The sequence below is a fragment of the Prionailurus viverrinus genome, chromosome D2 (genome assembly GCF_022837055.1).
Source record: "Prionailurus viverrinus isolate Anna chromosome D2, UM_Priviv_1.0, whole genome shotgun sequence".
NCBI classification, from domain to species: domain Eukaryota; kingdom Metazoa; phylum Chordata; class Mammalia; order Carnivora; family Felidae; genus Prionailurus; species Prionailurus viverrinus.
Window position 1 is genome coordinate 33080146 of NC_062571.1, and position 24770 is coordinate 33104915.

The 24770-nt window shown below is 57.6% G+C and overlaps 2 protein-coding genes across 4 annotated transcripts in view; one reads left to right on the forward strand and one right to left on the reverse strand.

Moving 5' to 3' along the window:
- CDH23 (cadherin related 23) overlaps positions 1-24770 on the forward strand; it is a 415376-nt gene that overhangs the window by 352455 nt on the left and 38151 nt on the right. The gene's annotated exons all lie outside the window — the stretch shown is intronic.
- On the reverse strand, positions 323-22770 carry VSIR (V-set immunoregulatory receptor). Of its 2 annotated transcripts, none has more exons than XM_047825058.1 (7): positions 22228-22770; positions 11742-12167; positions 11180-11236; positions 5867-5974; positions 2977-3004; positions 1782-1978; positions 323-1621 (listed from the first exon to the last, which is right to left on the reverse strand). In XM_047825058.1, the coding sequence occupies exons 1-7, from the start codon at positions 22307-22309 to the stop codon at positions 1584-1586; spliced, it is 936 nt and encodes a 311-aa protein (XP_047681014.1). In that variant the 5' UTR covers positions 22310-22770; the 3' UTR covers positions 323-1583. The 2 variants fall into 2 exon arrangements, with proteins under 2 accessions (XP_047681014.1, XP_047681015.1); XM_047825059.1 differs by lacking the exon at positions 22228-22770 and adding an exon at positions 16694-16900.

The window sequence follows — 24770 nt, forward strand, 5'->3', positions numbered from 1 at the left end:
TTTGGGAGCAGTGCAGTGCATCCGGGGGGGTTCCTGGTTCTACCCGCAGGCCTGGGGGCTCGCTGCTGCTGGAGAGCCTAGAGCTGCTCCTTTGTTCCACCCCCAACTCTTGTCTCCCCCGCCCCAGGCGATCCAGCGGGTTCTGAGTCCTGGCTCTCAGTACCCAGGCCCAGCTCGGCAGAGCCGCTCTCGGCTGCCGGGGGATGAAGGCCTTCCTCAGTGCAGTGCCCGGGCCCCCACGCGGCCCAAACTCGCCCCTTCCCCTGGTGGGTCCCCCTCCCTGTTTCCACCCCAGAGTCTACAGAGGCCCCCCGCTCCTCTCCATGTTTTAAAACCCTTTAATCGAAATTCCACAAAGGATTCCCTTGTATGTGTGTATAAAACAAATCCAGGGCGTATGCCCTGAAGCAGGAGACAGAGCAGAGGGTCCAGAGCAGAGTTGCCACAAACCCTCCCATGTACATGCCCACCTGACAGGGCCACTCTGCAGCGAAGACTCAGCAGATTAAATGGGACGGAACCCTGAAGACCGGGGTGGGTGGAGGAGGGCTCCCCGGGCCTCAGGCACCCCTACCTAGAAGCAGCGCAGGGATTAAAACCCAGCTCTTACAGTCCGTTCACCGGGCTTGCACGTGTTGCCCGTGTAGTTAATAGGACTCCCTCTTCACACTCAAGAGTGTCACAGTTGGGACAATACAGTATGGGGTCACCTTCTGTAGTGAGCACACTGAGCACTAGAGGGGGGAGGGAGGATGGGAGGTGGAGCATCTCCACTCACCTTCCCAGCAGGCTCCACCTGCTCCCCCTCCCCACCCCCTACAGTGGGTATTGCAACCTCCTGCCTGGCGTCCGTTACCCAAGATGCCAGTTAGCCCATAGTGGCCACCATGCCACCATGTGCACTTCCTGTTTCAGGGACCCCGGTCAATGAACTCTGGGAACCAGAGGGCAGGCAAGGGGAGCCCAGATTTGTTGAACCCGTTGACAGCTACTGGGGGAGGCTGCTGGTAGCAGGCAGCGGGGGAAGGCTCCCATGGCCCGGAGGCAGGCAGGCCCAGCCCCAGAGACCCGTGGTTACAAAGAGGGAGTCTGACAGATGAGCAGAGGCGAGATCACCACGGCAGGGAGGAGTCTTTCCACGTCTTGTCCTGTATCTCACGCCTGGCAGGATGGCACTGGGTCGGGGAGAGTTCCGCCCAGTGCCCATCGTGTCCCCTCTGTGTTGTCAGGTCCCAAAGACTCCTGTCCCAGGGGAGGAAGCTGCCACAGAGCTGAAAATTCTTGGGCTTCTAGGATGTAGGCCTTTTGGCATTTGCAGCTGGTGAATCTCGGGTCTCTGGGTGGGATCCCGGCACCCCACCATCCTTGAGACAGGGACTGAGGGATCCAATACCTTCTCCCTGCTGCCGTGTAGCACCCAGAGGAGTTGAGGGTCTGGCCATCAGAGGTATCTCAAAGAGTCTGGGCTCAGAGCAGGAGGGAGGGAACCAGGGCCAAGGCTAAGGGACCACTCAGAGGGCCGGCTTGACCTCAAATGCACCTGCCCCAGGCCCAGCCACGATCGCCCACTGGCCCCAGCTGGCCTAGATGGCCTCAGAGGTCGGAGAGTCAGGCACGGTGTCTGCAAAAGAATGAAGCAGAATGAATGAGGGGCTCCTCTCTCCTCCATCCTCTAATCCCACACCATGAGACTGGGAGGGGAGTAAGGCTGGTGCCCTGCAGGCCACGGGGAGGTCATGACCTTGCGGGCCATACTGCCGCAAGGGTTGAGAAGCACTCACCGAGGGTTGGGAAGAAGACATCCCCAGGGCCTGGTGGAGACACAGGAGTGCAGGGCTCGGAGAGCAGGTGCCGGCCAGACTCCGAAGGCTGCCTCTGAGCCATGTAGGACAGTGGAGGCCTGGGCTTGGCCTCTGGCATCCCGTGGGAAGACGGAGAGACCTCAAAGCCAGGGTTTTCGATTCCTTGAGGGTTGTTGCTAGAAAATCAGAGCTGAATCAGTCAGTTGTACTACCTGGGCTTTGGCCCCCTGCCCTCCTGCCTGTACCCCTCCTCCACTTCCTTACCCTCACCTGCCTTCGCACCCCAGGCCTCAGCACCCTCTTCCGGCAGGAAGGGAGGGTCCAGGGCCACAGAGAAAAGGCCATGGGCTGCACTCTCCCATCTTCTCTGAGCCGAGGGCATCTGATCGCAACTCTACCCTATTATTTGACCATCTGCCCCCGGCGTAGCCGGGAACCCGAGGGTCAGAGACACTTTCAGGACATTCAGGAATCTGGGGACAGGTTTCTCTTTGGTCAGTAGAGTTAATGGCATTAAGATTGAATGTCCCCACGGCTTGTCTTAAGCTGAAAGGAGGAGTTCCCTTTCCTTCTTCGTGACTGGGAATAGGACAGCCTCTAAAGACATCCAGGTGTGCTGTCCTCCTTTGCATGTTTCAGTGTCTGTCCCCAGTTCAGCTGCTCTCCCTCCTCCCCCACCCTGGCCAGTTGACAGGGAGGCCCAAAGGTGGGTGCCTGGCTCATCCAGGCAGCGTCAGGAGCTCGGCCTGCTGGGTGAGGGGTGGCAGGGAGAACAGCCAACCAGCACAGATGTGTTGGCCTCAGTAGCAGGTGCTCTTGTAAGTACTGTGCTACATGGCTATACGGGGACCCTGCTGCACAGCTGTCCTTCCTGTCAGCTGACCCAGGGCCCAGGGAGGACCGGGAAGGCCATGTCTGTGTTCTGAGCCCTGTCAAGGTACAACCAGTTGTCAGGGAGGAGAAGGGAAAGGATCCTATGAAGGGGGAAGTCAGTCCTGGTTAAAAGTTACCCCTCTTCCTTCTACATTAATTCCAGCCACGGTTCGGGTATAGACATTGCCCTACAGAGCCACAGGCCTGCGGAGAGGCAAGAAGAGAGAGAGCCTGCCGAGCGTTGAGTCGGGGCCCAAGCGGCTGCGGGAAGGTTTCTCAGGAAGGTCTCCATGGGCCTTACCTGTCCATCCGCACCAGCTCCTGGGCACCTAGGGACACACAGACAGACAAGGCCGTCACAAAGGAAAGGCTTCCCCAGACAACATCCCTGCCCCCCACTGACAGATGCCCTTCGAGGAACTGGTGCAAGACCAGGCCGGGCCACGGTCAGCCCTGGATCCCACTTGTGTTTGCTCTGGGGGCCCGTACTCTGGTGTTTATCCTGCAAGCGAGGCCTCAAGGAGCCGTGCGTTTTAACCAGTGATAGATGAAACTGGGGCTGCATTTCACAAGCATAAAGGACAACATTTGTCACGAGGAGGCCAAAGGCAGCCAATGCTTTCTCCTATGGCTCGATTAGGGGTCGTGAGACCTTCCGGATTTAAGTATCAACCAAAGGCCTGACTCCTGAATTGGCTGTTTCCTGTTTGGACTTTTGCCACGCTCTGGTCCTTCACCACGATTTGCTGAGTGGGAGTGGTGTAAGGTCAGTTCCGAACTGGAGGGTTCCTGATCCTCTCTGGCCCGTCCTCCGTGTTACCCGTAGGTGGCCTTAGAGGTGACATCTCTTAGAGGAAGCTTGGGGGCCCGAGACCCCATCACTTCTCAGACATCCTGCCACTTTCTGCTCTTCCTCCAAAGCTGTTGCCACCCCGCCCCACTCTTGGGATTCCCCACCCCGACACTGGCCACCAACCAGATACAGTGGCCCCAACTTCCCTCTTCCTCGCACTCCGATACGCTTCTCATTTGTAAGAGCTTTACCACGACCACTGTGGGGAAACATGGGGGGGGGGGGGGTGGCTACACGGAACACACAGGGAAGTTGCACAAAGGTTCCTAAAATCTCGGCTCTCGGAATCATGGTTGCTGTCTACCAAATGGCTTTGTGCTCGAGGCTTCGCGCAGGTGCCCAGCGTTCCCTGGGCTCGTCCTCTCCACCCTTTGGGGGAGGGATTTCTGGCCCCACGTTAGAGCTGGGGCACCCAGGCTCCAGCTGACACTGGCTCGATTTCCACACCCATCAGCCTTCGCAGCAAGCTGCTGACCTCAGTGCTCCCAGCCCTTTCTCTGTGGCTCCCTGAGTGTGGCTCACTCCTGAGCACGCCCTGCCCACAGCGACCGCAGGCTCCCTGTCTCCTCCCTGACCTGCCGCCCCACCCCCTCACCCCCCCCCCCCCCCCCCCGCCCCCGGCGCTTAGCCTCTGCTTTGTGGCCCAACCCCTGGCATCTCCTGGTGACTTCTGTTCCCATGGCTCCAGCAGTAGCGCTTCTCCAGAGTCTAGATGCAGAAATGACCCCAGTCCTCGGCGTCCGGTCCACCTGCCCCATCCCGGTCCTTCCTCTGGGGAGCCCTCAGCTCGGACTCAAGGCGTCCCAGCACACGGAATAGGAGATACTAGGGGCCGACCCCAGGCTTCCCTCGCGTCCTCAGGATACCCCTATGGTGTTCGGGCCTGGGGCCTGCATCCAGCCAATGCCCAGAATTTGGTTTCCAGTTCCCGTTCCCTGATGGGGGCAGCGTTGTGGTCTGAACTAAGGGGGACAGAAAGCACCTCTTTATCTGGGAGCTGGGCGTGTCTCCCTCCTCGTCCATTCCCCGCCTCCGTGAAAGCGCTGCACGGGTGAGCACAGGCTCATTGGCAGCCCCACGGTGATTGCTTGGGCCCCCGGGTTCCTCTTTCTGCTACAACCCCCTTACCTGCCCCCTACCCACCCCCACCCCGGGGTACTTCTGGAGGTAGGCCATGGTGGCGTTTGCGAGAAGAATATGCGAGTAAGGGAAAGGCGGTCACAGCCCCTGAGTGAGCCACTGCGGGGCTCCGGGTGACAGAGGTCTCAAGGTGTTACAGTCCAGCCAGAGGAAATCAGGTGTGAGCCAAAGCCACCTGGTGGCGGAGCAGCCCCGCTCAGCTCCCTCCTGCAGCGGAGCAGAGGAGAAGAGGTGGGGGAGGTGATGCAAGGGCCAGGGCAGAGGACTCTCCAGCCTCCTGCTCCTGGAGGACTCAGACTAGCCCAGGTTCATGGGTGGGGTCAGAGGAAGGGCAAGGGGCACTGTCACCACAGAGGAGGGTGAAATGGTGTTTGCGGCCGTGACTTGAAGCCTGGCTCCACTGCTTACTCACCGTGAGGTTCCCTAAGCAAGTTACCGAACCTCCCTGTGCCTCAGTTTGCTCCGTGGCAAGGTAGGAACAATTGTGGGACCAAGTCCTCGCGTTGTGATGAGGAATAAGCGAGAGAAGGTATATAACAACCTTGGCGTGGCACCCAGCACAGCGACGCTTCCAGGTAGGGGTTGGTGGCCAGGACGCTCGTGCTGGCGAGCATTTTGATGATAGGGTGGGATTATATTCTCTGGAAAAAGCATGAGCTGAAGCTCTGGGTTTGAGTCCCCGCTCTGCCGCTTGTTAACTTGCATAACATTTGGTTAATTATCTAACCCCGCTGAGCTCAGGTTTCCCAGCTATAAGCTGAAAGAACTGAACTGTTATCTCCGAGATCCCTTTCAGTTCTGATCATCCAAAGGTCATCTTTGTCCCGACAATTGCTCCGCTAGTTGCAAAACAAGCCTACCCAGACTTTAAAGCAGGTCCCCAGAGGATCGCCAAGGGGCAGCATTTTTATAAACCCACTTGAACTACTCCATGTGGTCATTCACTCATTCAGCAGATATTTTGTGAGTGCCCAGCCAGCCCTGTAGGGGGCTGGTGGGCCCTCGGGCCCCCCGAATGGCACACCTGGGTCCCCTCCTCCCTCTACCACTGAGCCCATCTCCTTGCAGGGCCTATAGCAGCTTCCATCTCCGGAACAGAGGAAATGTGCCTGCCTCTTTGCTAATCCCAGAGGCTGGGCTGGGGGCTGGGGCCGACCACTCATACCGTCACCCACCCCAGGTAGGCAGGGATACTCACGGCGGTTGGAGGCCACCTGCCTTTGCTTGTAGACCAGGAGCAGGATGAGGGGAAGGCAGAGAATGCCCACGATGCAAGCGCCTGTAGCCACAGCAGCAGCCGTGATGCCTGTAAAGGCAGAGAGACGGCCAAGGTGAGGCCCCATTCCCCCTGTTCCTCCTGAAGGGAAACTGAAGCCCAGTGAAGGAAGGCCAGGCCGCAGGGGGACCCAGCTTTACCCAGGCCACACGGCCAGACCCTCAGTGACCTGCAGAGGCACGGGAGGCCCGGGGATCCCCTTTCAAAGAGAGCCCCATGCGTCCTTCCCAAGTGGGCTTAGGGCACACAGAAATGAGACCACGGGCTTACAGTGGAGGCAGCTCCAGGGAAGAGAGAAAAGGGTTTTCATCCCAGCCCCCTGGGGACAGTTCAGCTGCCCTGGGCCACAGGTTGTTCCCCGTAAAGGGAAAGCAGGCCCTTCACAGACCCCATGCCATGAAGTTCAAGGTCAAAAGGAACCCAAGTGCTGTAAAACTTTTGGAGGTAGAAAGCAGTAATGGTCCCACAACATTGTAAGCATAATTAATGCCATGCTTAACCGTGGTTAAAATGGCGAATTTTATGTTCTCTATGTTGTACCACAATAAAAACAAGCAAACAAACAAACAAACAAAAGCCCCACTCAGCCCGAGAGACCCCTCAGCTCTAGACACAGCTTCCAGAAGTGATCGCGCACATGAAAGTCACAGGGGGAAACTTGAGTGAGAACTGGAAAAATGTGAGTCCTTGATCCGACATTTAAAATTGTTTAACTTCCTAAATTACAAATAAAGAAAAAAAACCTGTAAGTTAAAATATATTCAGAAGTTCCCTCCTCTTCCTCCCCCCAGGTCCCCTGCAAAGACACAGTCACTGTCCATGCTTTTCTTGCGTGTAGCCTAAATTTGCTCCTTGCGTGACTGCATGTGTGTGTGTGTGTGTGTGTGTGTGTGTGTGTGTGTGTGTATGCTTTTCATGACAATCGCTTTCCCCACTGACCATGGCTTGGACATCTCTGTATCACACAGAGATCTACCTCGTTCTGCCTAGGGCTTTATCACGGGGCTCACCCCAGAATTTATTGCAACAGTCCCCTATGGGTAGCTATGTAGATTACTTCATTTTTCAACATAGCTAATAACGTAACAGCGAACTCCTCGTGTCCGCATCTTCGCTCACTTGGGCAAGTACCTCTGTACATAAACTCCCAGCAGTGAAAATGCTGAGCCAAAGGGTAGGCGCATTTTCTTTTAGGGTATTGCCTAATTGCCCTCCACAAAGGTTGTACCGTTTCACGATCCTACCAACAGCGTGAGAGGCTTGACTTATTTCCGCCCATCTGCTGACTCCAGAAGTTTAGCTGGGAACAGACATGCCCTCAAAACCACAACCAGCGTAAATGCATTTTTTCTTTTTCCTGATTTTAGCCCTTCCCAAAATATGGGCTGGGATACCCTGTCACGGTGTCCACTTGGCCCCAGGAGCTTTGGGAAGGTGGACGGGCTGTGGTCTCAGTGTTGCCTCTGCACTATTTATTTGGGAATAAAGGCTGTTTTTATCTCATTGTATTGCTAAATAACCTGATGGTGTAAATAAGCTTTCCGGGGGTTTGTTCATCCCACGGAAGAGAACAAACTGTTTACAGGCACTTTAGACATACCCACTGGTACAGGACCAGTGGCTATGCTAATTACAAACCAAGTTCAACTTCACATTAAAGCGGGTTCCCTGCAGATCTTGGCAAGGCTGCATTTTGATGTGGACTGTTGCAAGTAGACACGTTCTACAATTTAGACGTTTGAGGATTTCTAGCCCCCCAGGCACAGGACCTTCTTGCGGGCACTGAGAATCGAGTTACCAAGCGCTCTTTTTCTAGGTACCAGAGCAGGTGTCCAGACTGGTACTAAGCCACATCCGGTGAGGTGAGTCAGGTGCTCACTCACGGTGGCTCCCTGTCCGTGGCCTGACTCCTGTCCACAGGCAGAGATCCCCCTCTGGGGCCACTCTAGGGGATCAGGGTTTGGTTTCTTTGCAACCTGGGCTAAGAGTCGAGGCCAGGACAGGAAGGCACGGGTCTGGGGGCAGCTGTGTGGGCCCAACTGTCCTCCAAAGCTGAGGGCTCTTCTGCAGAGCCCCAGCTCTCCATCCCTCCCCCCAAGCATGGCCAGTACCTGGGCAGGAGAGGAGGGAGCCCTGCTTGGTAGCCATCCAGAGCCTGGCTCATGGGGAAGGTGATCGGCACTGGCAGGGACAGCTGCCAGGCCAGCTCTGAGACTTGTGGCAGACCTTTACATAGCACGCTGCGATGGGAGCCCCAACCCCCAACCTGCTCAGCAGTGCGTCCTTGTCTAGAGCCTGCTGGTACCCTGTGGGTGGGTAGGGAGGTATGAGAGGGGAGGAGGGAGTCCGGTCAGGCTGCCCGGTTCCCCCAGGAGGGGGCTGGACAAAAGCAAACCAAACATCCTGCTGTGCAGGGGGACAGGGAGGTGGCTTTGTGGGGAGATATAGGCTTCCCAGTGCCCCCGCTTCCCTGGGCTCAGTGAAAAACCATACAGCCACTCAGCAATTCAGGGTTCCTTGGGGACCAACTGCCTCAGCCTCTCTCCCCTCCTGTTGCCCCCACCCCCGACCTCAGACTGATGTGGGCTTTCAGAGGATTTCCTAACCAGCTACCCCCACACTTTCCAGAAAGAACTTTAGGAGACAGGGCAGCAGATAGATCAGGAAAACTCAGAGCTGCCCAGGGTGGAAGCATCCTTAGCAGATCAGGTAGTAAGGTTGGCCGTGGGACACCTGTCTTAGAGCGAGCAGGGACTACGGTCTTTCCAAAGGTAGGCAGCACGGAGGGCAGTACCCAGTGGCCAGCCCTGAGGCCCACCCAAGCACGTGGGCCACCAGGCAAACGTTTCTAAACCATCAGGAAACATGGGGCGCCTGGGTGGCTCAGTCGGTCAAGCATCTGACTTTGGCTCGGGTCATGATCTCACGGTTTGTGAGTTCGAGCCCCGCATCGGGCTCTGTGCTGACCGCTCAGAGCCTGGAGCCTGCTTCAGATTCGGTATCTGCCTCTCTCTCTTGCCCCTCCCCTGCTTGCTCTCTCGCAAAAATAAATAAACATTAAAAAATAAAAGAGAGAGTTTATGTAAAATCTGGACTTCTGACTGTGCTTGAAAATGGAGTGGCTCTGGCAGCCCCAGGCCCCCTCCATGCATGCAGCATTTGGAACTGCACTTACAGGCTGGCAGCTGGGTGCCCACCACAGTCTCCACCCCTCCCTACTGTCTGAATCACCAGGTCCCCGGCTCAAGGGGCGTTTGAGTTTTTGATCCCTGATTCAGCCTCTTGGGTAACACTGATTGCCTCCCTGTTTGTAGGAAAAGGACACCCTCGCTCCCATTTCTGAGTGGACACATGACACCTAGAGAAAGGGAGCGCTGTCCAAACCCTCCGCACCGCACCCAAAAGCACAGCTGGGTTTCTTTGCATCTGACCCCATGCCACCTTAGCGGCAACACTCCGCCAGTTATAGTCTCCGGACCTCCAGAACCAAGAGTGTGGAAAGGGATCGGAAAGGGACTTGCAGAGGCCATCAAAGCCACCCCCCTGCTCTCAACAGCTAGGACAGAAGTAAACACATCCCTCTGGCCCTGGGTGGGGGGGGCAGGTCAATGTGGACAGCAGCTCAGGGAGGCAGGGGCCAGAGCGAAGCCACACATCCCTGTGAATTGGAGAGTCAGCCAAATGTCAAAACCTGAGAGCAGAGGAGCCCAGCCCTGACCCACGCCCGACCATCAAGTTCAAGGCTCTGCCTCACCCTTGGGTTCTTGCCAGCCAGACACCTAGGGTTTCCCAGGTGACTTCTGTTTCCTTAATTCCCACAGCTCCTTCTCTAGAGTCTAGATCAAGAGAAATGAGCCAAACCATCTCTTGTCTGTGTCCCCAGGACTTCAATTCATACAACTAATTTCCAGAAGATTGGTACTGACAGAGGGTAGGACGGCCCGGCCCCCAGGCAGGGTTTGCGCACTGAGAATCAGGCGCTCTGGCTGAGGGACTGGGAGCAATCCCTTCACCTGTCTGAAGCTCAGTTTCACCATCGGTGAACCGCGGGCAGTGGCAGAGGTGACGGTCCCTAAGGGAGCTCTGGGGGCTCCTGGAGGAAGAAGCGGGACTGGAGGGTTGCTCAGAGTGGAAGGAGCAATGGGGAAGTAGAGACTCGTGGGTCCGGCCAGGTGAGGCTCACCCCGTCCAGTATGCTCGTGCGCACAGTCGTCCGCCCTCGCTGGGGAGCTGCCGGTAGAGGAAGTGAGGACAGCAGTGGCTCAGTGCCGAGGCGACACCTAAGGGCTGCGGTGCGCAGGGAGAGGGGCTTGAACCAAAGAGTTCCTTAGTTCGATGCGGGTCTGGCTCAGACCGAAATGTGTGTTTTAATTTAATTCCTGGCTAAACTGTCGGTTCAAAAAAGAGCAGTGTGAGTAGAAAGTCACCGCGACCCTTGAGGCGGGCTTTGGCGATGTCTCCCCTTTGCCTGCTGTCTCGAAGCTGCCGGGCATTCTTTCCTGGCCTCTGGGAGCCCCCACATCCCTTACAGCAGTGCCCCCTTCCTCCACAGGGTACCTCTCTGGGCAAACACCAGGGGGCTGACTGCCACCCACTGCCTTACGCATCCCTCCAGCGGGGGAGAAGGTGGAGTGAACACAGCCCAGCTGTGCTTCCCTGGGCATCTGTTTCCATGCTTATAAAGCGAAGATGGTGCTACCTACTTCAGAGGGTTCTTATCAGGATCCGCTGCGATACTGGTACTTGAAAGGACTTAGCACGGTGCCTGGCACATAGTCAGGGCTCTAGGAAAGGTAGATCTCTTCCCCTTCTGGAGCCTCTCCGTCCACCCTCCCCCATGCACAGAATGAGGAAGTTTTAAGTAGGTGCAAGCCAAGAGGAACCCCACAGCCCTGTCATCGTCCCGGGTGGCGGAGGGCTGGTGGGCAGGAGAGGCACACACTGAAAACAGCTTGGGGCACCAGCACCTGTCATGGGAGGCACTTGGCCAAAGGTCACTGCCAGGGCACACCCCACCCAGGGCTTTGAGCCTTGGAAGGGGAATAGGCTTCTGGGGACCAAGCCACCTGGCTTCAATGAAGGGGAAAGCAGAAGGGAGGGGCAACAGAAAAGGAGGAAGGACGGGGGTCCCGTGGGCTTGGGGTGATGAGGTCAGAATTTGGAACAGGGACTGGGTCCAAGATGAGGACAGAGGAGAACAGAGGACCCAGAAGGGCCAAAAGAGTGGTCCCTTACTTTCACTCTCCCTGGGGGAAGGTGGGTACAAGATGCACTGGGGTGAAGCTTCTTTGTCTGTGGGAACAAAGAGAAGGGTTGGTTAGGTGGGCTTGAGGCCAGGGAGGCTTGTCCCAGCCAGCGCGTGCACACACACACACACGCACACGCACACACACACACACACACACACTCCCCAGCTCACACCCCCGGTCCCATCCCATGACCACCATGTTGTCACGAGCAGTGGCATCCCAGCCTACGTTTGTACACCCCCTCTCGTTACACAGAACGACACACACGCTGCTGTCCATCACACCCCACCGACCAGAGATTTCCACACAGCTCCACACACTATGGCCACTCTGTCTCGCACACGTCCCCGGAGTGCCAGTGCCACCCATATACAGGATCACACACTCTCCGACACAAAATCGCCCACGGTCGCACCATCACACGCACAGCAGCACGCCCCCAGAGTCCCTCTGTCTTCCTCCCCGCTCGCCCTTCCGGAGGGGTGCACGCACCACCCCCCGCAGTGACCACACCCCACCCCACGCTGTCCCACAGAGGACGCCCTCACCTCTCTGCACCTGTAGCTCTATGGCACCGTGGACCCTCTGCTCCGAGTGGTGCTGCCTGATCTCCACCACCAGGCAGCAGTAGAGGCCGCTGTCCACTGGGGTCAGGTTAAACACGGTGATGGAGAAGTTGCCATGGTGGTCGGAGACGGATTGCAGCCCGTGGCGCTGGGCCAGATCCTGGCTGCTGTTGGCCTGGTGGCCGCTGTGGTGCAGGTGAAGGTCCTGGAATGTGAGGTTGCGGATGGGCCGGCGCTCCGAGCACAGCTGCACTTGGCCCCGCGAGCTGCGGTACCACGTCTTGTAGTAGGTCACGTCGTGCCCCTTGGCCATGGGGCCCAAGATCCTGCAGGTGAGGGTGACGTTCTGGCCCTCGGGGCACACGTACAAGGAATACGGTGTGGCGACCTTGAAGGCCGCCACCAGACCTGTTCAGAGAGACAAGAGACTGTACCTTCTGAGCCGGCACCACTCCCAGTTCCCCCAGAGCGGGGAAGAACCTTGGCCTGGGGCTCCGAGCCCCGGGTAGGTTCCCGAGCCACAGGCCCCAACAAGTGAGTCCACCTCCCTGGGCCTCAGCTCCTTCATTAGCTCTTGAACCTGACTCCCTCCTGGGCTGTGTGGGAGGAGGAGCTTCTCCAGGTAAGGGACGCCCCTGACCCCTGGAGAGCTGGACGAGGCGTAGGAGAGCAGGCAGCACACTGGGCCCAGCCAGTGCGCCCTTCTCCTCCCGCCCCCACGGTAGGCACTGTGGCTCTGCTCACAACGGGCCTCCGGCACGTCCAGCCTCCGTGCCCAATGCTGTCGGGTGGGAGGCAGGATGAGGAGCACAAAGCCTGTGTGGGAATGGCGGCCCTTGACCACCCTTCTGGGGCCATTAGCACCTTTGGCCCTTCCCTCTCCCGGGGCTGGTCATGCCTTCCCACGTCCCCATCACAAGCACCAATGGAGCGCCTGTGTGTGAGGCCTGTGCCCGGTGCTACATCTCACCCGGATGCCGAGCACACGTGGCCTCCCCTTGGGAGCTCGTGACCTAGCTGGGTAGACCGGGCGTGCATTCCTGGCAAAGCCATCCCAAGGTTAAAGGGCAAACCAGTGCCAGCCTTCAGGGCACTTGGAGGAGGGACGATACAGCCGCCCCGAGGATGGTCAAGAGACTTCTGGAAGGAGGAAGCGTCTTTGGGGTTGATGGACAGATAGGACTTTAGCAAGTAGAGAGGGTACCCTGGGCCGGGTGGTGAGGAAAAGCCCAGGGGTCTCGGGGACAGGGACAGGGAAATCATGAAAGGTCCCTTCATCCAGGTACCTATTGCCATCCAGTCTTCTTAGAAATATTTCCTAGTTCATTCTGTTTTCAATAAGCAAACGAAGCCATCCCCCGGTCCTCTTTACCCTACCCCAATCCCCCGGCATTTAACCGTGTTGACTCCCATAAGCACTGGCCCCCAGAAGCAGAATGCTGGGGCTGCAGACCCGGCTCCTTTAGCTGTGTGAGCCCCACCTTCCTCATGTGGTCATGAGAAAAACATTCGCTACTTCACGTGGTTGTGAGAAGCCTGAGCGAGGGAAAGAGAACACGACAATGTGAGCTCTAATGCCCTCTGCGGACATAGGGAGGATAGCTACAGTTATTACACATTAGCAATATCTGAATCTTAATCAGCATGTCAAGGACTGTTTTAAGTCAGGCAGACAGGGAAGGAGAGTTTGGATGTGTGTACGGAATCCAGACTGGAATGTCTCTTTCATTGCCATTGCCTGAATCAAGATAATGCCGCTTCCTCCTGCGGACACCCCCTTCCCTGCCTTTAGAGCCTGGGACCCACTAGCAGAATTGAAAGCCTTGCCCCATCAGGAGGAGGGCGGCCAGGTGTAGCTTTGGAATTGGACCAGCCTGCTCTGGAGTCTAGCAGCTGGGGTCACTTAGACTCTGAGCTTCAGACTCCTCACTAAGAGACAGAAATGAAAATTCTACCTGCCAGAGTTGAGGCAAGGGTAACAAATAATTTACATGAAGTGCCCTGTAGCACTTTGCTAGTAGTTGGTGCTTGCTACGTGGAAGCTAGGCAGCTCTCTAATTCGTCTTGGCCAAGTCCAGAAACATTTCCTAGGAGTGAAAATAGTTCTGCAGAACAGAATGGAGAAGCCAGCTTCAAACACTCTTTCCCACTAAGATGTGAATGACTGATAACAGCTTGTGATCCAATCTTGGAGTACCTGCCCATTGAAAGCAGACTGTGGGGGGTTAGCAAAGCCATGGCCCCGAAGACTATGTCTGCAAGGTGGAGTTTTAGGCCCTGGGAAGTAAGGAGGACAGACGCACACTAGATGCTCCCACTCACTCCATACACATGTGAGAGGGAGTCCTGTCTGAGAGTCCCAGATTTATGGACAGTCTTGGCCAAGGTGAGCAGAGATTTCAAAACTTCCTGGCAAGATGCTGATCTCGTCCTCAGGCAGAAACGTAGAGGCCCGGGAGGGGAAAAGTGATTTGCCTGAAGTGCGGCAGAGGGTATAGACTCAGAATCTGGAGCGTGGGAAGCTTCAGGTAAAGCCCGATCTAGTTAGAACTAGCAGAAGAAAGAGCATGTCTCCTGCGCGATGCTACCTACTGATGGGCGTAAACAACCCTATGGAGGTAGGTGGTGGTGTTATTCCTCCTTCACTGAGGAGAAAACACGAGGCACAGCGATGTTAAATAATTCGCTGAAGATCACAGCAAGCGACTTGACTCCCCCTCACAGGCCTGCGTGGTGGCTGTCACCACAGAACTATGTGTGCCAGTAAATGGAGGTGGGGAGTAGCTAAGGAGGGGACCCTCCCAGGCACTCCGAAGAAAAAAAAACCCACTCAAAGAGCAGACCAAGGAGTTGCCTGCCCTGCGCTCCCCCTCTCTCCAGCAGGCCCCAGCTGGGCACCTCCTCCCAGCACCTCTCCCAGCTAGCACCCCATCTTCCCTGTTCCCGACCCCACCCCCACCCCCGAGAACCCAAGGTCGGGAGCCAGATCCAGATCCAGCAGCATTCGCCAAGAGCACACACACCTTGCAGGCTGTGGGCAGAGCTGGCTCAGCAGAGGCCGGGGCCGGGCGCGTCTGGGGTGGCTGCAGGGGGCCAGGCGGACTAGAGGTAGAGACAGAAGCAGGAAGTGGCATACAGAGCTGAGCCACATTGGACTGGGGGCTGCGGAGTGGACAGAGGTGTAGATGGGGTGGGGCTGAGATGCGGGCAAAAGCTGGAGGTAGCTTGTCGGTGGGGGGGGTGGAGGACGGTGGAGCAGGGTGGGAGCAAGCACCAAGGCCTCCAGGGGGGACACCAGCCGGGGGAGGGGGGGGTTGCGGCCAGCAGGGCATCACGCTCCAGCTCTCAGGGTCCAAGCAATGCTGTCAATGAGCACAGAATTGCCTGGACAGCACTGGGGAGAGATTTTCAACACTGGAAGCAATTTCCTTGAAAACCCACAGTGGGGCAGAGAATTGTTGAGACTGGCGGGGGGAGGGGGGGAGGAGGAGGGGAGGGGGGGTTGTGGTACATTGCTCAATTCCCAACACCCGACACTCCCCAGAGGACCTCTTCCCCTTTTAGGAAAAGGAGAAGCTGCAGGGGATTCAGATTTGGGGGGTGGGGGACAGTCTTCAATTTCAGCAAAAGGACCAGAGAGCAGTGGGCTAAGGGTTCACGGGATCTTGTCCTGGGGGCGGCAGGGGATAGGTGGGAAGCATCCGTTTGTTGTGTCTAAGACTCAAGCTGGCCTGTCCCTGGGAGGATGCTCAAAGGCACAAAATCGGGGAAAATACACACATCCATGCCATCCACAACTGCACGTGCACATGTGTTATCGGGGAGATATATATATATATATATAGCACAGCTGGATTTATAATTATTTGGCAGAAGGATGTTGCTTATTGTCAGGAGCAGAGCCTTTTGGACACCTGGGTCATTGTCAAAGCCTGGGGCGAGTGGGTGGGGAGGAAAGCCCCTGGCTCCAGGGTGGCCGGGAGCATATGAGACAGGAAAACGGCCCTGGCCCCGAGCCTGTGCCCAGGCGGGAACCATCCAGTCATGGTGCTGCTCTTGGGGCCCAGCCCCACCCCGGTCCCCACCTGTCACTGGGTTAAGGAGGCAGAAGCGCTTAGAGGAAGATTGCTAGGAACCTGGAAAATTCCAGGTCTCAGGACTAAAACCTTGGTGTGACAGATCCCTGGGCCCCAGGCCCCACTTAGCCCTGTCCTTGCTGTCTGCCCTTGGGCGGGTCCCACTTTCCTCTGTGCCTCCCTCTCTTCATCTCAAGAGACTCCCATGTTCCTAGCCCTTTCCAGCTCTTTCAGAGAGTCGTCCAGACTTTCAGTCTGTGGCCAGAGAAAAGGGCCGTATTTCCTTAGGGCAGAGGAACAGGGCAAGAAATGGGCCACTTCTTACATATCAGGACTTGCTTAGTACTTTATACCCATGTCACTTAGTTCTCATAATACACCCTGATGAGGGTATTATCAACCCACTTTAAAGGTGAGGAAACAGGGGCACTTGGGTGGCTCGGTCGGTTGAGCCTCCGACTTCAGCGCAGTCTGTGAGTTCAAGGCCCCCATCGGGCTCGCTGCCGTCAGCCTGTCAGCACAGGCTCTGTCCCCCTCCCCCTGCCCCTCCCCGGCCTGCCCTCTCCCAAACATAAATATTTTTGTAAAAAAGAACAAAAAACAGTAAAGGTGAGGGAACAGACACAGAGAAGTCAGGTGACTTCACCAGGACCACCCAACCGTGTGTGGCGAGGCTGAGAGCCACGCCTCCGACACATTGCTGCAGGAAGGAAGAGCCCCCCCACCCCCCGCCCCTGAAGCAGGTAGCTTCATTCTCCAGCTGCTCAGATGACCTACTCATCTTCCACCCAGTCAGCCTTGCTCTGCTGCCTCAGACCTAAACTGAAAACATCATTCCGTCATTCCACAAATATTTACCGAGGTCCTAACATGAGCCAGGCCCAAGGCAAGAGAGGCCGCGGGGGTGCAGAGTTTCGTAAGGGATGTCCGCTCAGAATTTAGGCTTGCTTCTGCCACTTTCTAGCTGTGGGAACCTCAGCCTCTTGTAGAAGCTTCTGTTCCAGTCCAGGGGAGAAGGGCTTCATGTCGGGATGCTAGTTTTCGTGACCTCACCTCTTTCCATCCAGCAGGCACCTCATGAAACCCTGTGGGTGTGCACGGGATGGGTGTGGGTGTGGGTGTGGGCAGGCCTGTGTATTTTCCCTGACGGGGCATGAGTTTAGCCTACGGTTGCCAAGGCGACGCCCCAGCCTCTGGAGGTGGGTCCCCAGCTTGATTAGTCAGGCCTGGGAAGCCCAACCCAAACAGCTGAACTCTGTCCAGTTGCTGCGACGGGTTGTAAGTAAACAGTCACTGATCTTCTGCTGTGGCTGGCTGTGTGCTAAGCGTAAAAGGCCAGGTCCCCACCCTCAGAAGGAGCACCAGACAGACTGGTCTCCAGTTCCCTGCCAGGCCCTGTTCCCCAGGACCGTCCTTGGAGGGTGTAGGGAAAGCCTCGGTTCCGTCTTCATCAAGCTGCGGAGCACAGAGGGAAACAGAGTCGAGGACCAGTCAGGACTGAGTCTGCCAGTGCTGAGTTAGAGGAAGTGCCCCCGGTGCGGGGGGCTGAGCCGGCAGGTCGGCCCGTGAGGTCTGTGGCCAGCAAGGACAAAGGGCATCTCAGATGTGTTTATTGATACCTGCCCCCGCAGGAAGTGTCCATTCACATCAGACCAAGGAGTCTGGGAAGGGGAAGCCAGGCTCTATTGGAGGAAGCAGCACTTCCAGCACCTTGGGAAAGCATCCATGCATCCGGGGCTGGAGGCTCTTGGCCAGCACGCCTCCCTGGAGAGGGCCCGGGCGGCTGGCCAGACGCCCTGCCAGTGGATGCTTCTCTGGATGCCTCCTTCCCAGACTCCCCCAGGCCCTCCCTGAGGATGACTGTGTACGGCCCAGAATACCAGCTTGAGCCAGCTTCCCCCAAGAGCCTGTGCTATGAAGACGCTCTAAGGTCCAGGTTCCGGTCTTTGGGGGCCCTGTCCTCACTGCAGGCGGCTCCGTGGTGGTCGAGGTAGCCGGCACTTGCACAGGAGGTAGCCCGGGACTGACCAGACGCCCCATCTCCTTCCTGTAGAGGGAGAGGTGGCCTGGCCGGTGAGGGCTCAGCTTGCTCTCCCTCCCTCTCCCCTTCCCTGCTGTTGTTATCGGGATGGCTAATTGGCCTCAACGTAAGAGAGGACCCAGCTGGAGCTCCTGTATTTGTTTGGACACTGTATTTATTTGAGGAAGGCAACAGGGGCTGGGAGAACTGGGGGCTGGAAAAGGCCCAAAGAAGCCCTCCGACCGTGCCCCGACCTCTTAGGATGGGAAATACTGTTCTCTTTCTTTTCCTCTGGGGGAACTGAACTGCCCCCTGCCACCAGCTAACACTCCTCACAGTGGTGAGTTTGCTTCTGCGGTGAAGGGGAGGGGACAACAGCAACTATAACACAGTTTTACTTTTAGTTTTGTGGCGTAACATTGAATCACATAGAGAGAAGGTTATCCTCCTCCCCCACCTTTTTTTTTTTTTTTTTTTTTTTTAAACAAGGGACAGCGGTTTCGGGCTCAGAGCCTCCCCCAGACGATAGTTTCCGACTAGAATTTAATACTCCTATTTAGTGTTCTTATTAGGTACTCGTGTGATTTTGTTCTATTTACGGCAAGCGATACTGGCTTTCCATTGGTGGCAGTGATAGAAAGTTTCCTTTTCAAATCTATTTACTCAAGGAAAAGAATGAGTTGATTTGAGGGGGAAAAAATAAGTACATACGATTGGCGGATGCTGCAGAAATCCCAAAGGTAATGAGCAGATGACGGAAGCTCGGGAAACACCACCACAGAACTACCCTTCAGAAGGGGGTGGGCAGCCTCACTGAAACCACGGCACCCAGGCTGCCCGTGTCTCAGGGAAAGAGACCGGTCCCACAGTGAATGGAAGAGGCAGGACTTGAACCCAGGTCCCCATGGGAAATAGCATCCCATGTAGAACATTCAAAGGACCGGGCTTGCTTGGGCAGAAGCACAGCAAGTTCATTACTGAATGATGGATGGGCACGACAGCCACTGTCTTTCTCTCTGGGAACAGTCAGCCACAGTAAATAGGCTAATTGCAAAGATCAGTTGCAAGATCCCAGTGAGACAGGCAAACCCCGAGCTGGTCTTGCCTTGAAGCTGCAAATTCCCCATCTCTAGAGAACACCTTTAAGAGAATCTACAGGTATCTCCACGGACATTTCATGCTTTAAACACTTAGAGGTGCCGACAGGTGGCTGGACCGGTGCATCCTTCAGACCTCCAGGATCCTTAGAGTCCAGTCCTAGTGAAATCGGTCAACGCTCTCCCACACCCTGGGCTCTCTACTGGCTCTGTAGGCAGCAGGGAACGTAGACGGAGAGCCAATGGCATGCGGCCTCAGAAAGCGAAGAAACAGCTTAATGCTCCCCAGGTGCCGGGTGCTGTGCTGAGCTTGTGCACTGACCCTTCACAGCAGCCCTCTGAGGGAGGTGCTGCCATCGTCCCATGTTCGAGATGAAGGAACTTGCTCAGAGATACCGAGTAACTGGCCCAAAGTCACAGCAGTCAATGGCCACCGTGGGATTTGAACCTAGTTCTGGCTGACTCCCGAGGCCAGACTGTTAAGGGACGGGAAGCATGCAAGGCACACAACTTTGGGTCCCTTGCTTCACCATCCCCATGCAGGGTGGCACACAGCCCATGGCACGCGGCATGGCCAATCCCAGGTTCACCCCGTCCAGGTGAAGCCAGACTGCTCCTGGATGAATAGCTGACCTAAAATGGGGGGCCTCAGGCTCAGTATGTGGGGCTCAGTGCCGGTTGAAGGGGTCGCTGCCAATAGGCCGGATGGGTACCCAGGAGCCCTCCCTTCTTTCCTTCCCTTGATCTACTAGGGTGAAGACCCATATATATATGTATGGAGGGAGGTGGCCTCTTTCAGCTTCCCAGCTGTTCCTCCCACTTGGGCCGCCCTCTCCCAGGAAGGTCAGGCCCCAGCAGGGAACCTTTGCCCTGCTTGGGGGAGGAAACAGGAACAGCTGGCCCAGCTCAGCAAGGGACTCCCTGGTATTGTTGGCTGTCCCCAATATTGGGTAGATGCCCCCTTGTGCCCAATGGCCGGCCTCAAGAGCCACCCCGGGGCCTCCGGACAGAAGGTAGAGGATTTCCTAAGAGCTGACCTTTGCTGTGTCAGAGGCTTGCGCCACTGGGTTACTCAACAAGACCCTGCAGTCCTGTTTCCCACGAAGGGGAAGAAGGGGTCTCCCCTCCCTGGCCTCGGTGCACTTCCCTGTGCTAGTCCCAGAGTCTGGGCCTCCTGGACTAGCCTATAAGGACATGGTGAGGACAAGAGCTTTCTCAGGTCCTAGGAGTGCCCGTAAGGGAGGAAGGGTCTCTGCCACCCTTAGGGTCTGCCGGGTCCTAGCTCTTCCCTCCACCCACCTCACCCTGAGTCGGGTCCAGGTAAGGGGCATCTTCAATTCTTACTGGGCTTCTGAGCAGCCTGCTCTCCACCCCCATTGTCCTCGGTGCCGACCCAACCCCGGGAGCTTACAAAAAAGGCCTACGCCAGCCACCCCCCTCTCGCCTTCCCAGACGTGGAGGCTTTGACCTTGAGCAAATCCTGCCCAAGGCAACCCAGCACCTCAGCAGGCCAGGGAGTAGGTCTTTCCAACTCACAGACCCTTCTGACCGTGCCTGCGACCAAGCCTTCGGTCTGTTCACACCCGTGTTGCACAGGGTACTGGGTAGTGTGAATATTCACAACCGTGCCCATATTACAGTTAAGACTACTGAGGCCCAGGGTAGTTCAAAGCTAAGAGAATGCTTCTGACCCCTTTTAGGGGAAAGCTGCTTAGAGCCCTAATCACTGCCATGAGCTGAGCCCAGGAAGCGATGGCCCTTTGGGGTGCCAAGCTGAGTACCAGAACCACTAGGGGAGAAGGCTTCTGGCTATGTAGACAATATGGAGCCAGGGGTGCTGAGCCTTTCTGCTACCGGCTGCTCTGCAGGGTGGGCCCCTCTGCCTTGTTCTCTAGAACTCAGTTTCCCAAACTGGGGCTGCTAAACAGCAGCCGCGGGGCAGGGGTGAGAAAACAGAAGGGCCTCTTGAGGTCACTTGAGGCGAAAGGGGTGGGGCAAGTGCTCTCTGGGGGGTGTGGTGCTGGCCTTCCTGCCTGCCACCATGCCCTGCTCCTTCTGGAAGCCACGTCCTGCCATGCAGTGTGGCCTTGGTGCCGAGACCGCCACCGCCATCCTGGAAGTATCCAGGCCAGGGCTGGGCAGCTCTGTGGGGAGGGGTGTGGGCTCCCTCCTCCTTATCAGAGGCCAGCCTCCAAATGCTGAGATAACACACTGCCTACAGGCACGCAGTTCGTTTGGGAGGTACATTCCAGGTCCTCTAGACTCCCTCCTCTCCTTCCTCCCCTGTGCTCCTCCTCCTTTCTCCTTCTGACACACCCACTGGGTCCCTGTGCCAAGTGCCCCACCTTCTTCCAGCCTCCCTGACTCCCTGCATGACTCAAGCTTTCCCTGGGCCTTCCCCATAAAGTGTAGTTCACAGGCTGCTTGCTGGCCCCCTCTTCCCTTGAAATCCAGCCACTCCGGCGCTGGGCAGGCAAGAGCCAGGGGCCAGGCTGTGGGTACCCCGACCTCTGCCCTACCCCCAGGAGCCCCAGCCAAGATTCCACTTGGACTTGTGACAGTCTGGACTTCGGAAGAAGAAAGTGGTGCCGCCCTGGTGTGGGGCTTCTGAGGAAACTGAGACCAAAAAGATGTCATAAGTTATCCCACGACCCAGAACGGGCTCACGGGTGAGCTGGGGAAATACCCCCACATTCTCCCCAGTGCCCCCACATCAGTCCCTGAGCTGCAGCTTAGCCAGATGCCAGGAATCAGCTGACTCTTCAACTCTCAGCAACCAGACCCTCAGGATAAGGACCCAATGGGCACCCACATCGGGGTGTGGACCAGTGCCCCCCAAGGGTCAACCAGGAGTGTCACCAGGGAACAGGGCGCAGAGAGTACCACACCCCCTGTGCCCAGTGAGATCCTGGAGCCCTGAGGCTGGAGGGGCAGGGAGAGGCCACAGGAGTCAGAAGCCAGTGGCAGCCACTAGAAAATGCTGGGGCTGTCCCCACCGTTTTTGTCTCCTGCCCTGCAGCAGCTGCTCCTGCCCAGGGGCTCTCTGGGCAGGGAAGGGTCAGGCGAGAAGCAGTTCGGGCAGCTGTCAGAACGTGCAGATGTACCCAGCCAGAGCACTTGGCAGGGAGCTGCTGGCCCCTGCCCAGCAGTCCCAGCAGGTAGGAGACGTGCAGGCTGGGGGGGGGGGGGGCGCCCCCCAGCTGCCTGCGACCCCTTCCCCCACCCCTTGTTCTCCCGGGGCACTTCCCCAGTGCCCAGGCTCCTGCCGACCTTACCTCGGGAGGCAGCCAGGAAGAGAGTGAGGAGCACAGGCCCCCAACGCCGGCCACCGGCCTCCGGGACTAGGGGGACGCCCATGTCGCCGTCGGGCGGCGGCGTCTGGAGCCCCGGGGGCCGGAGCGGGACCGCGGGCGTGCAGGGGGAGCTCCTGCTGCTCCGGGAGCGGCGGGACACGGCCAGCCGAGAAACCTCCGGTCGAGTGAGTGCCGAGAGAGTGAGCGCCCTGGGCGCCCGAGAGCGAGAGCCGCTGCTCCAGGGCCCACCCCGCCTCCCCCGCAGCGCCCCCGGGGGGCCGTGGGGGGAACTGCCTCCTCGCCGAGGGCCCCGCGGGAGGGGCTTCCCCTCTGACTCACAGGGCACCCGGGCCCTGTAGGTAGGGGAGGCAGCCCGCGTCCCGGGGTCAGCTGCACTTGACTGCCAGTGTTAAAGTCTCTTCTCCTCTCTCCCCTTCCCCTCTGGAGAGGATGGGTATTGTCGCACAGCCTGAGAAATGCGCTACCTCTTAGCAGCCTGCCTAATCATCATAGGTTGTGTCTGACCTCCCCCAGTGGCCTTTGTCCCCAGTACCCTCTAGCCCAGCTCAGGGCCTGGTGTGAGAAAGAAAGAGAGAGAGAGAGAGAGAGAGGAGGGGAGGGGACGGGAGGGGAGGGGAGGGGAGGGGAGAGGAGAGGAGAGGAGAGAAAAGAAGAAAAGGAGAGGAAAGGAAGAGAGAGGGAAAGGAAGGAAGGAAGCAAAGAAAAAGAAAAGAGAAAAGAAAGCTAGCTTTTGTAAAGGGCTGGGCAAGTTGGAGCACGCTTGACTGTAGATTCCAGAACCTGCAGTACCCTTGCGGATGCATACAGGTGTGTGCACACACGCTCACACACGCACGCACGCACGCAGGTGAGGCACAGGTGCAGGAGCACACGACAGGCTTGGCACGTCCTCACGGGTACATGTGTGCGTGCCTCTCGTAGCGTGTCCTGTCGCAAATCGTCGTGGCTCCTCTCCCACCAGTCCCCGGCAACCCTCTCCACTCTGCACCTGCTCTCACTCCCTGTACCCCAGGCATCCACAGGACAGTCGTGCCCTCCGCCTCTAGTCCTCTGCTCTTTCACCCCCAGCCAGCGCTGGCGCCTCTGCTGATGTCTCCCTCCTCCCCTCTCCCTCAGGGCTCCACTCAAGTGTTGCCCTTCACAAAGTGTCCTGAGCTCCCCGGCGGGGACCCCTCCAGGCCTCACTGCCTACACCCCTTTCAGCGATCACACCTCAGTTGCCAACCAGCTGATCCGCACCCGGGCTGATCCGCCCTCCCGAGCTAGACTGTGAGCCGTGGGGGACCAGGGCCTCCATTGTACCCCAGCCTTGCTGAAGCTTCCAGGGGCTTGGCTGAGCCACGAGGAGTCTTGAGCTCACGCGACCCCCCGGCCGAAGGTCAGAGCACAGCCAGAGTCCATCTGGGTTGGGAATCAGCGTAGAGGAACTAGAAAGTAGCCAGGAATTCTGGGTGCCCCGTGGGTGCCCCGATCCTAGTCAGAGGCTCTCTGGGAGCTCTGTCCTCACTCCTGGAAGGCAGGCATCATGCTTTTACTGCTATGTGATACTGCCCTGGCCCAGGCCCCCTCTGAGATGGGAGCCCCAGAGACTGCCAGGACAGAATGGGGGCCTTTATCGTGATCCTGACCTTGTGACCCCACTTGGGGAGACAGCCCAGGGCCTTTCCTGCTGGCAGAGTATGAGTTCTTCCACCCACAGTGGGTAGAAAGCCGATTGAAATCAGGTAGATCCTGGGCCCTCTTCCCACCCTAGCCAGCCTCTGACAGAGGTGAGGTGGGGTCACTGAAGGGTGAGACCCTGGCCTGGCCTCACCCAGACCGCCTTTGACCAGACTCCTGCTGCCCCTGGGTCTAGAAGGTGGATAAAGAGAGCCTGGGATTAGTGGGAGGGAAACCCCTCCCCCAGTGAGCTAGGACACCTGAGCAGAGCCCAGTGGCACTGTCCTCCACTCCCCTGCCCCCACAAGGTCCACTAGTGAGCCTCCTGGGCTTGCATCAGAGTGAGATACAGAGGCATTGCCCAAGGTGTGGGCACAGTCCAGAAACCTCAAGCACTGTTGCCTCAATGCCAGGGCAGGAAGGACTCAGCTGAGAGGGCCTTTGGGTCACTGACTTCCTCCTCACCCACCTTTTCCTCCTAGGTTCAGGGCCAGTCACAGAAGGGGCTGTGTGGGGCAGTCCCCTCTCCCAGCCCCTGCAGCCTGCGTGATGGCTAGACCTCCTTCTGGGATCCTGGGGAAGTGGGAAAGGTCAGCACTGCCGCTCCCATCAGTGAGGCTGGAATGCAGCCCCTTCCCTGCAAGGGGGCACTCCTGGGCTCCCCCTGGCATCTCGGGGGTCTCAGGAGGGCTCCATGCTGGCTCCTGGCCGGTGACATGTGCTCGCGGCTGCATCCAGGACCGTGCAGAGCCAAGAAGTGAACACGGTGGCTTCCCTAGACGGTCACCTTTTCTCAACTGCTTGAGGCACACACCCTTTATTGACCTAATGGACCTACAATATTG

Coding starts and splice junctions, on each gene's coding strand:
- VSIR (XM_047825058.1), bottom strand. CDS start 22,309: ATGGGCGTCCCCCTAGTCCCGGAGGCCGGTGGCCGGCGTTGGGGGCCT. Junction 1,979..2,976: donor GAGCTGGTGCGGATGGACAG/GTAAGGCCCATG, acceptor CTGATTTTCTAG/CAACAACCCTCAAGGAATCG. Junction 1,622..1,781: donor TGTCTTCTTCCCAACCCTCG/GTGAGTGCTTCT, acceptor ATTCTTTTGCAG/ACACCGTGCCTGACTCTCCG.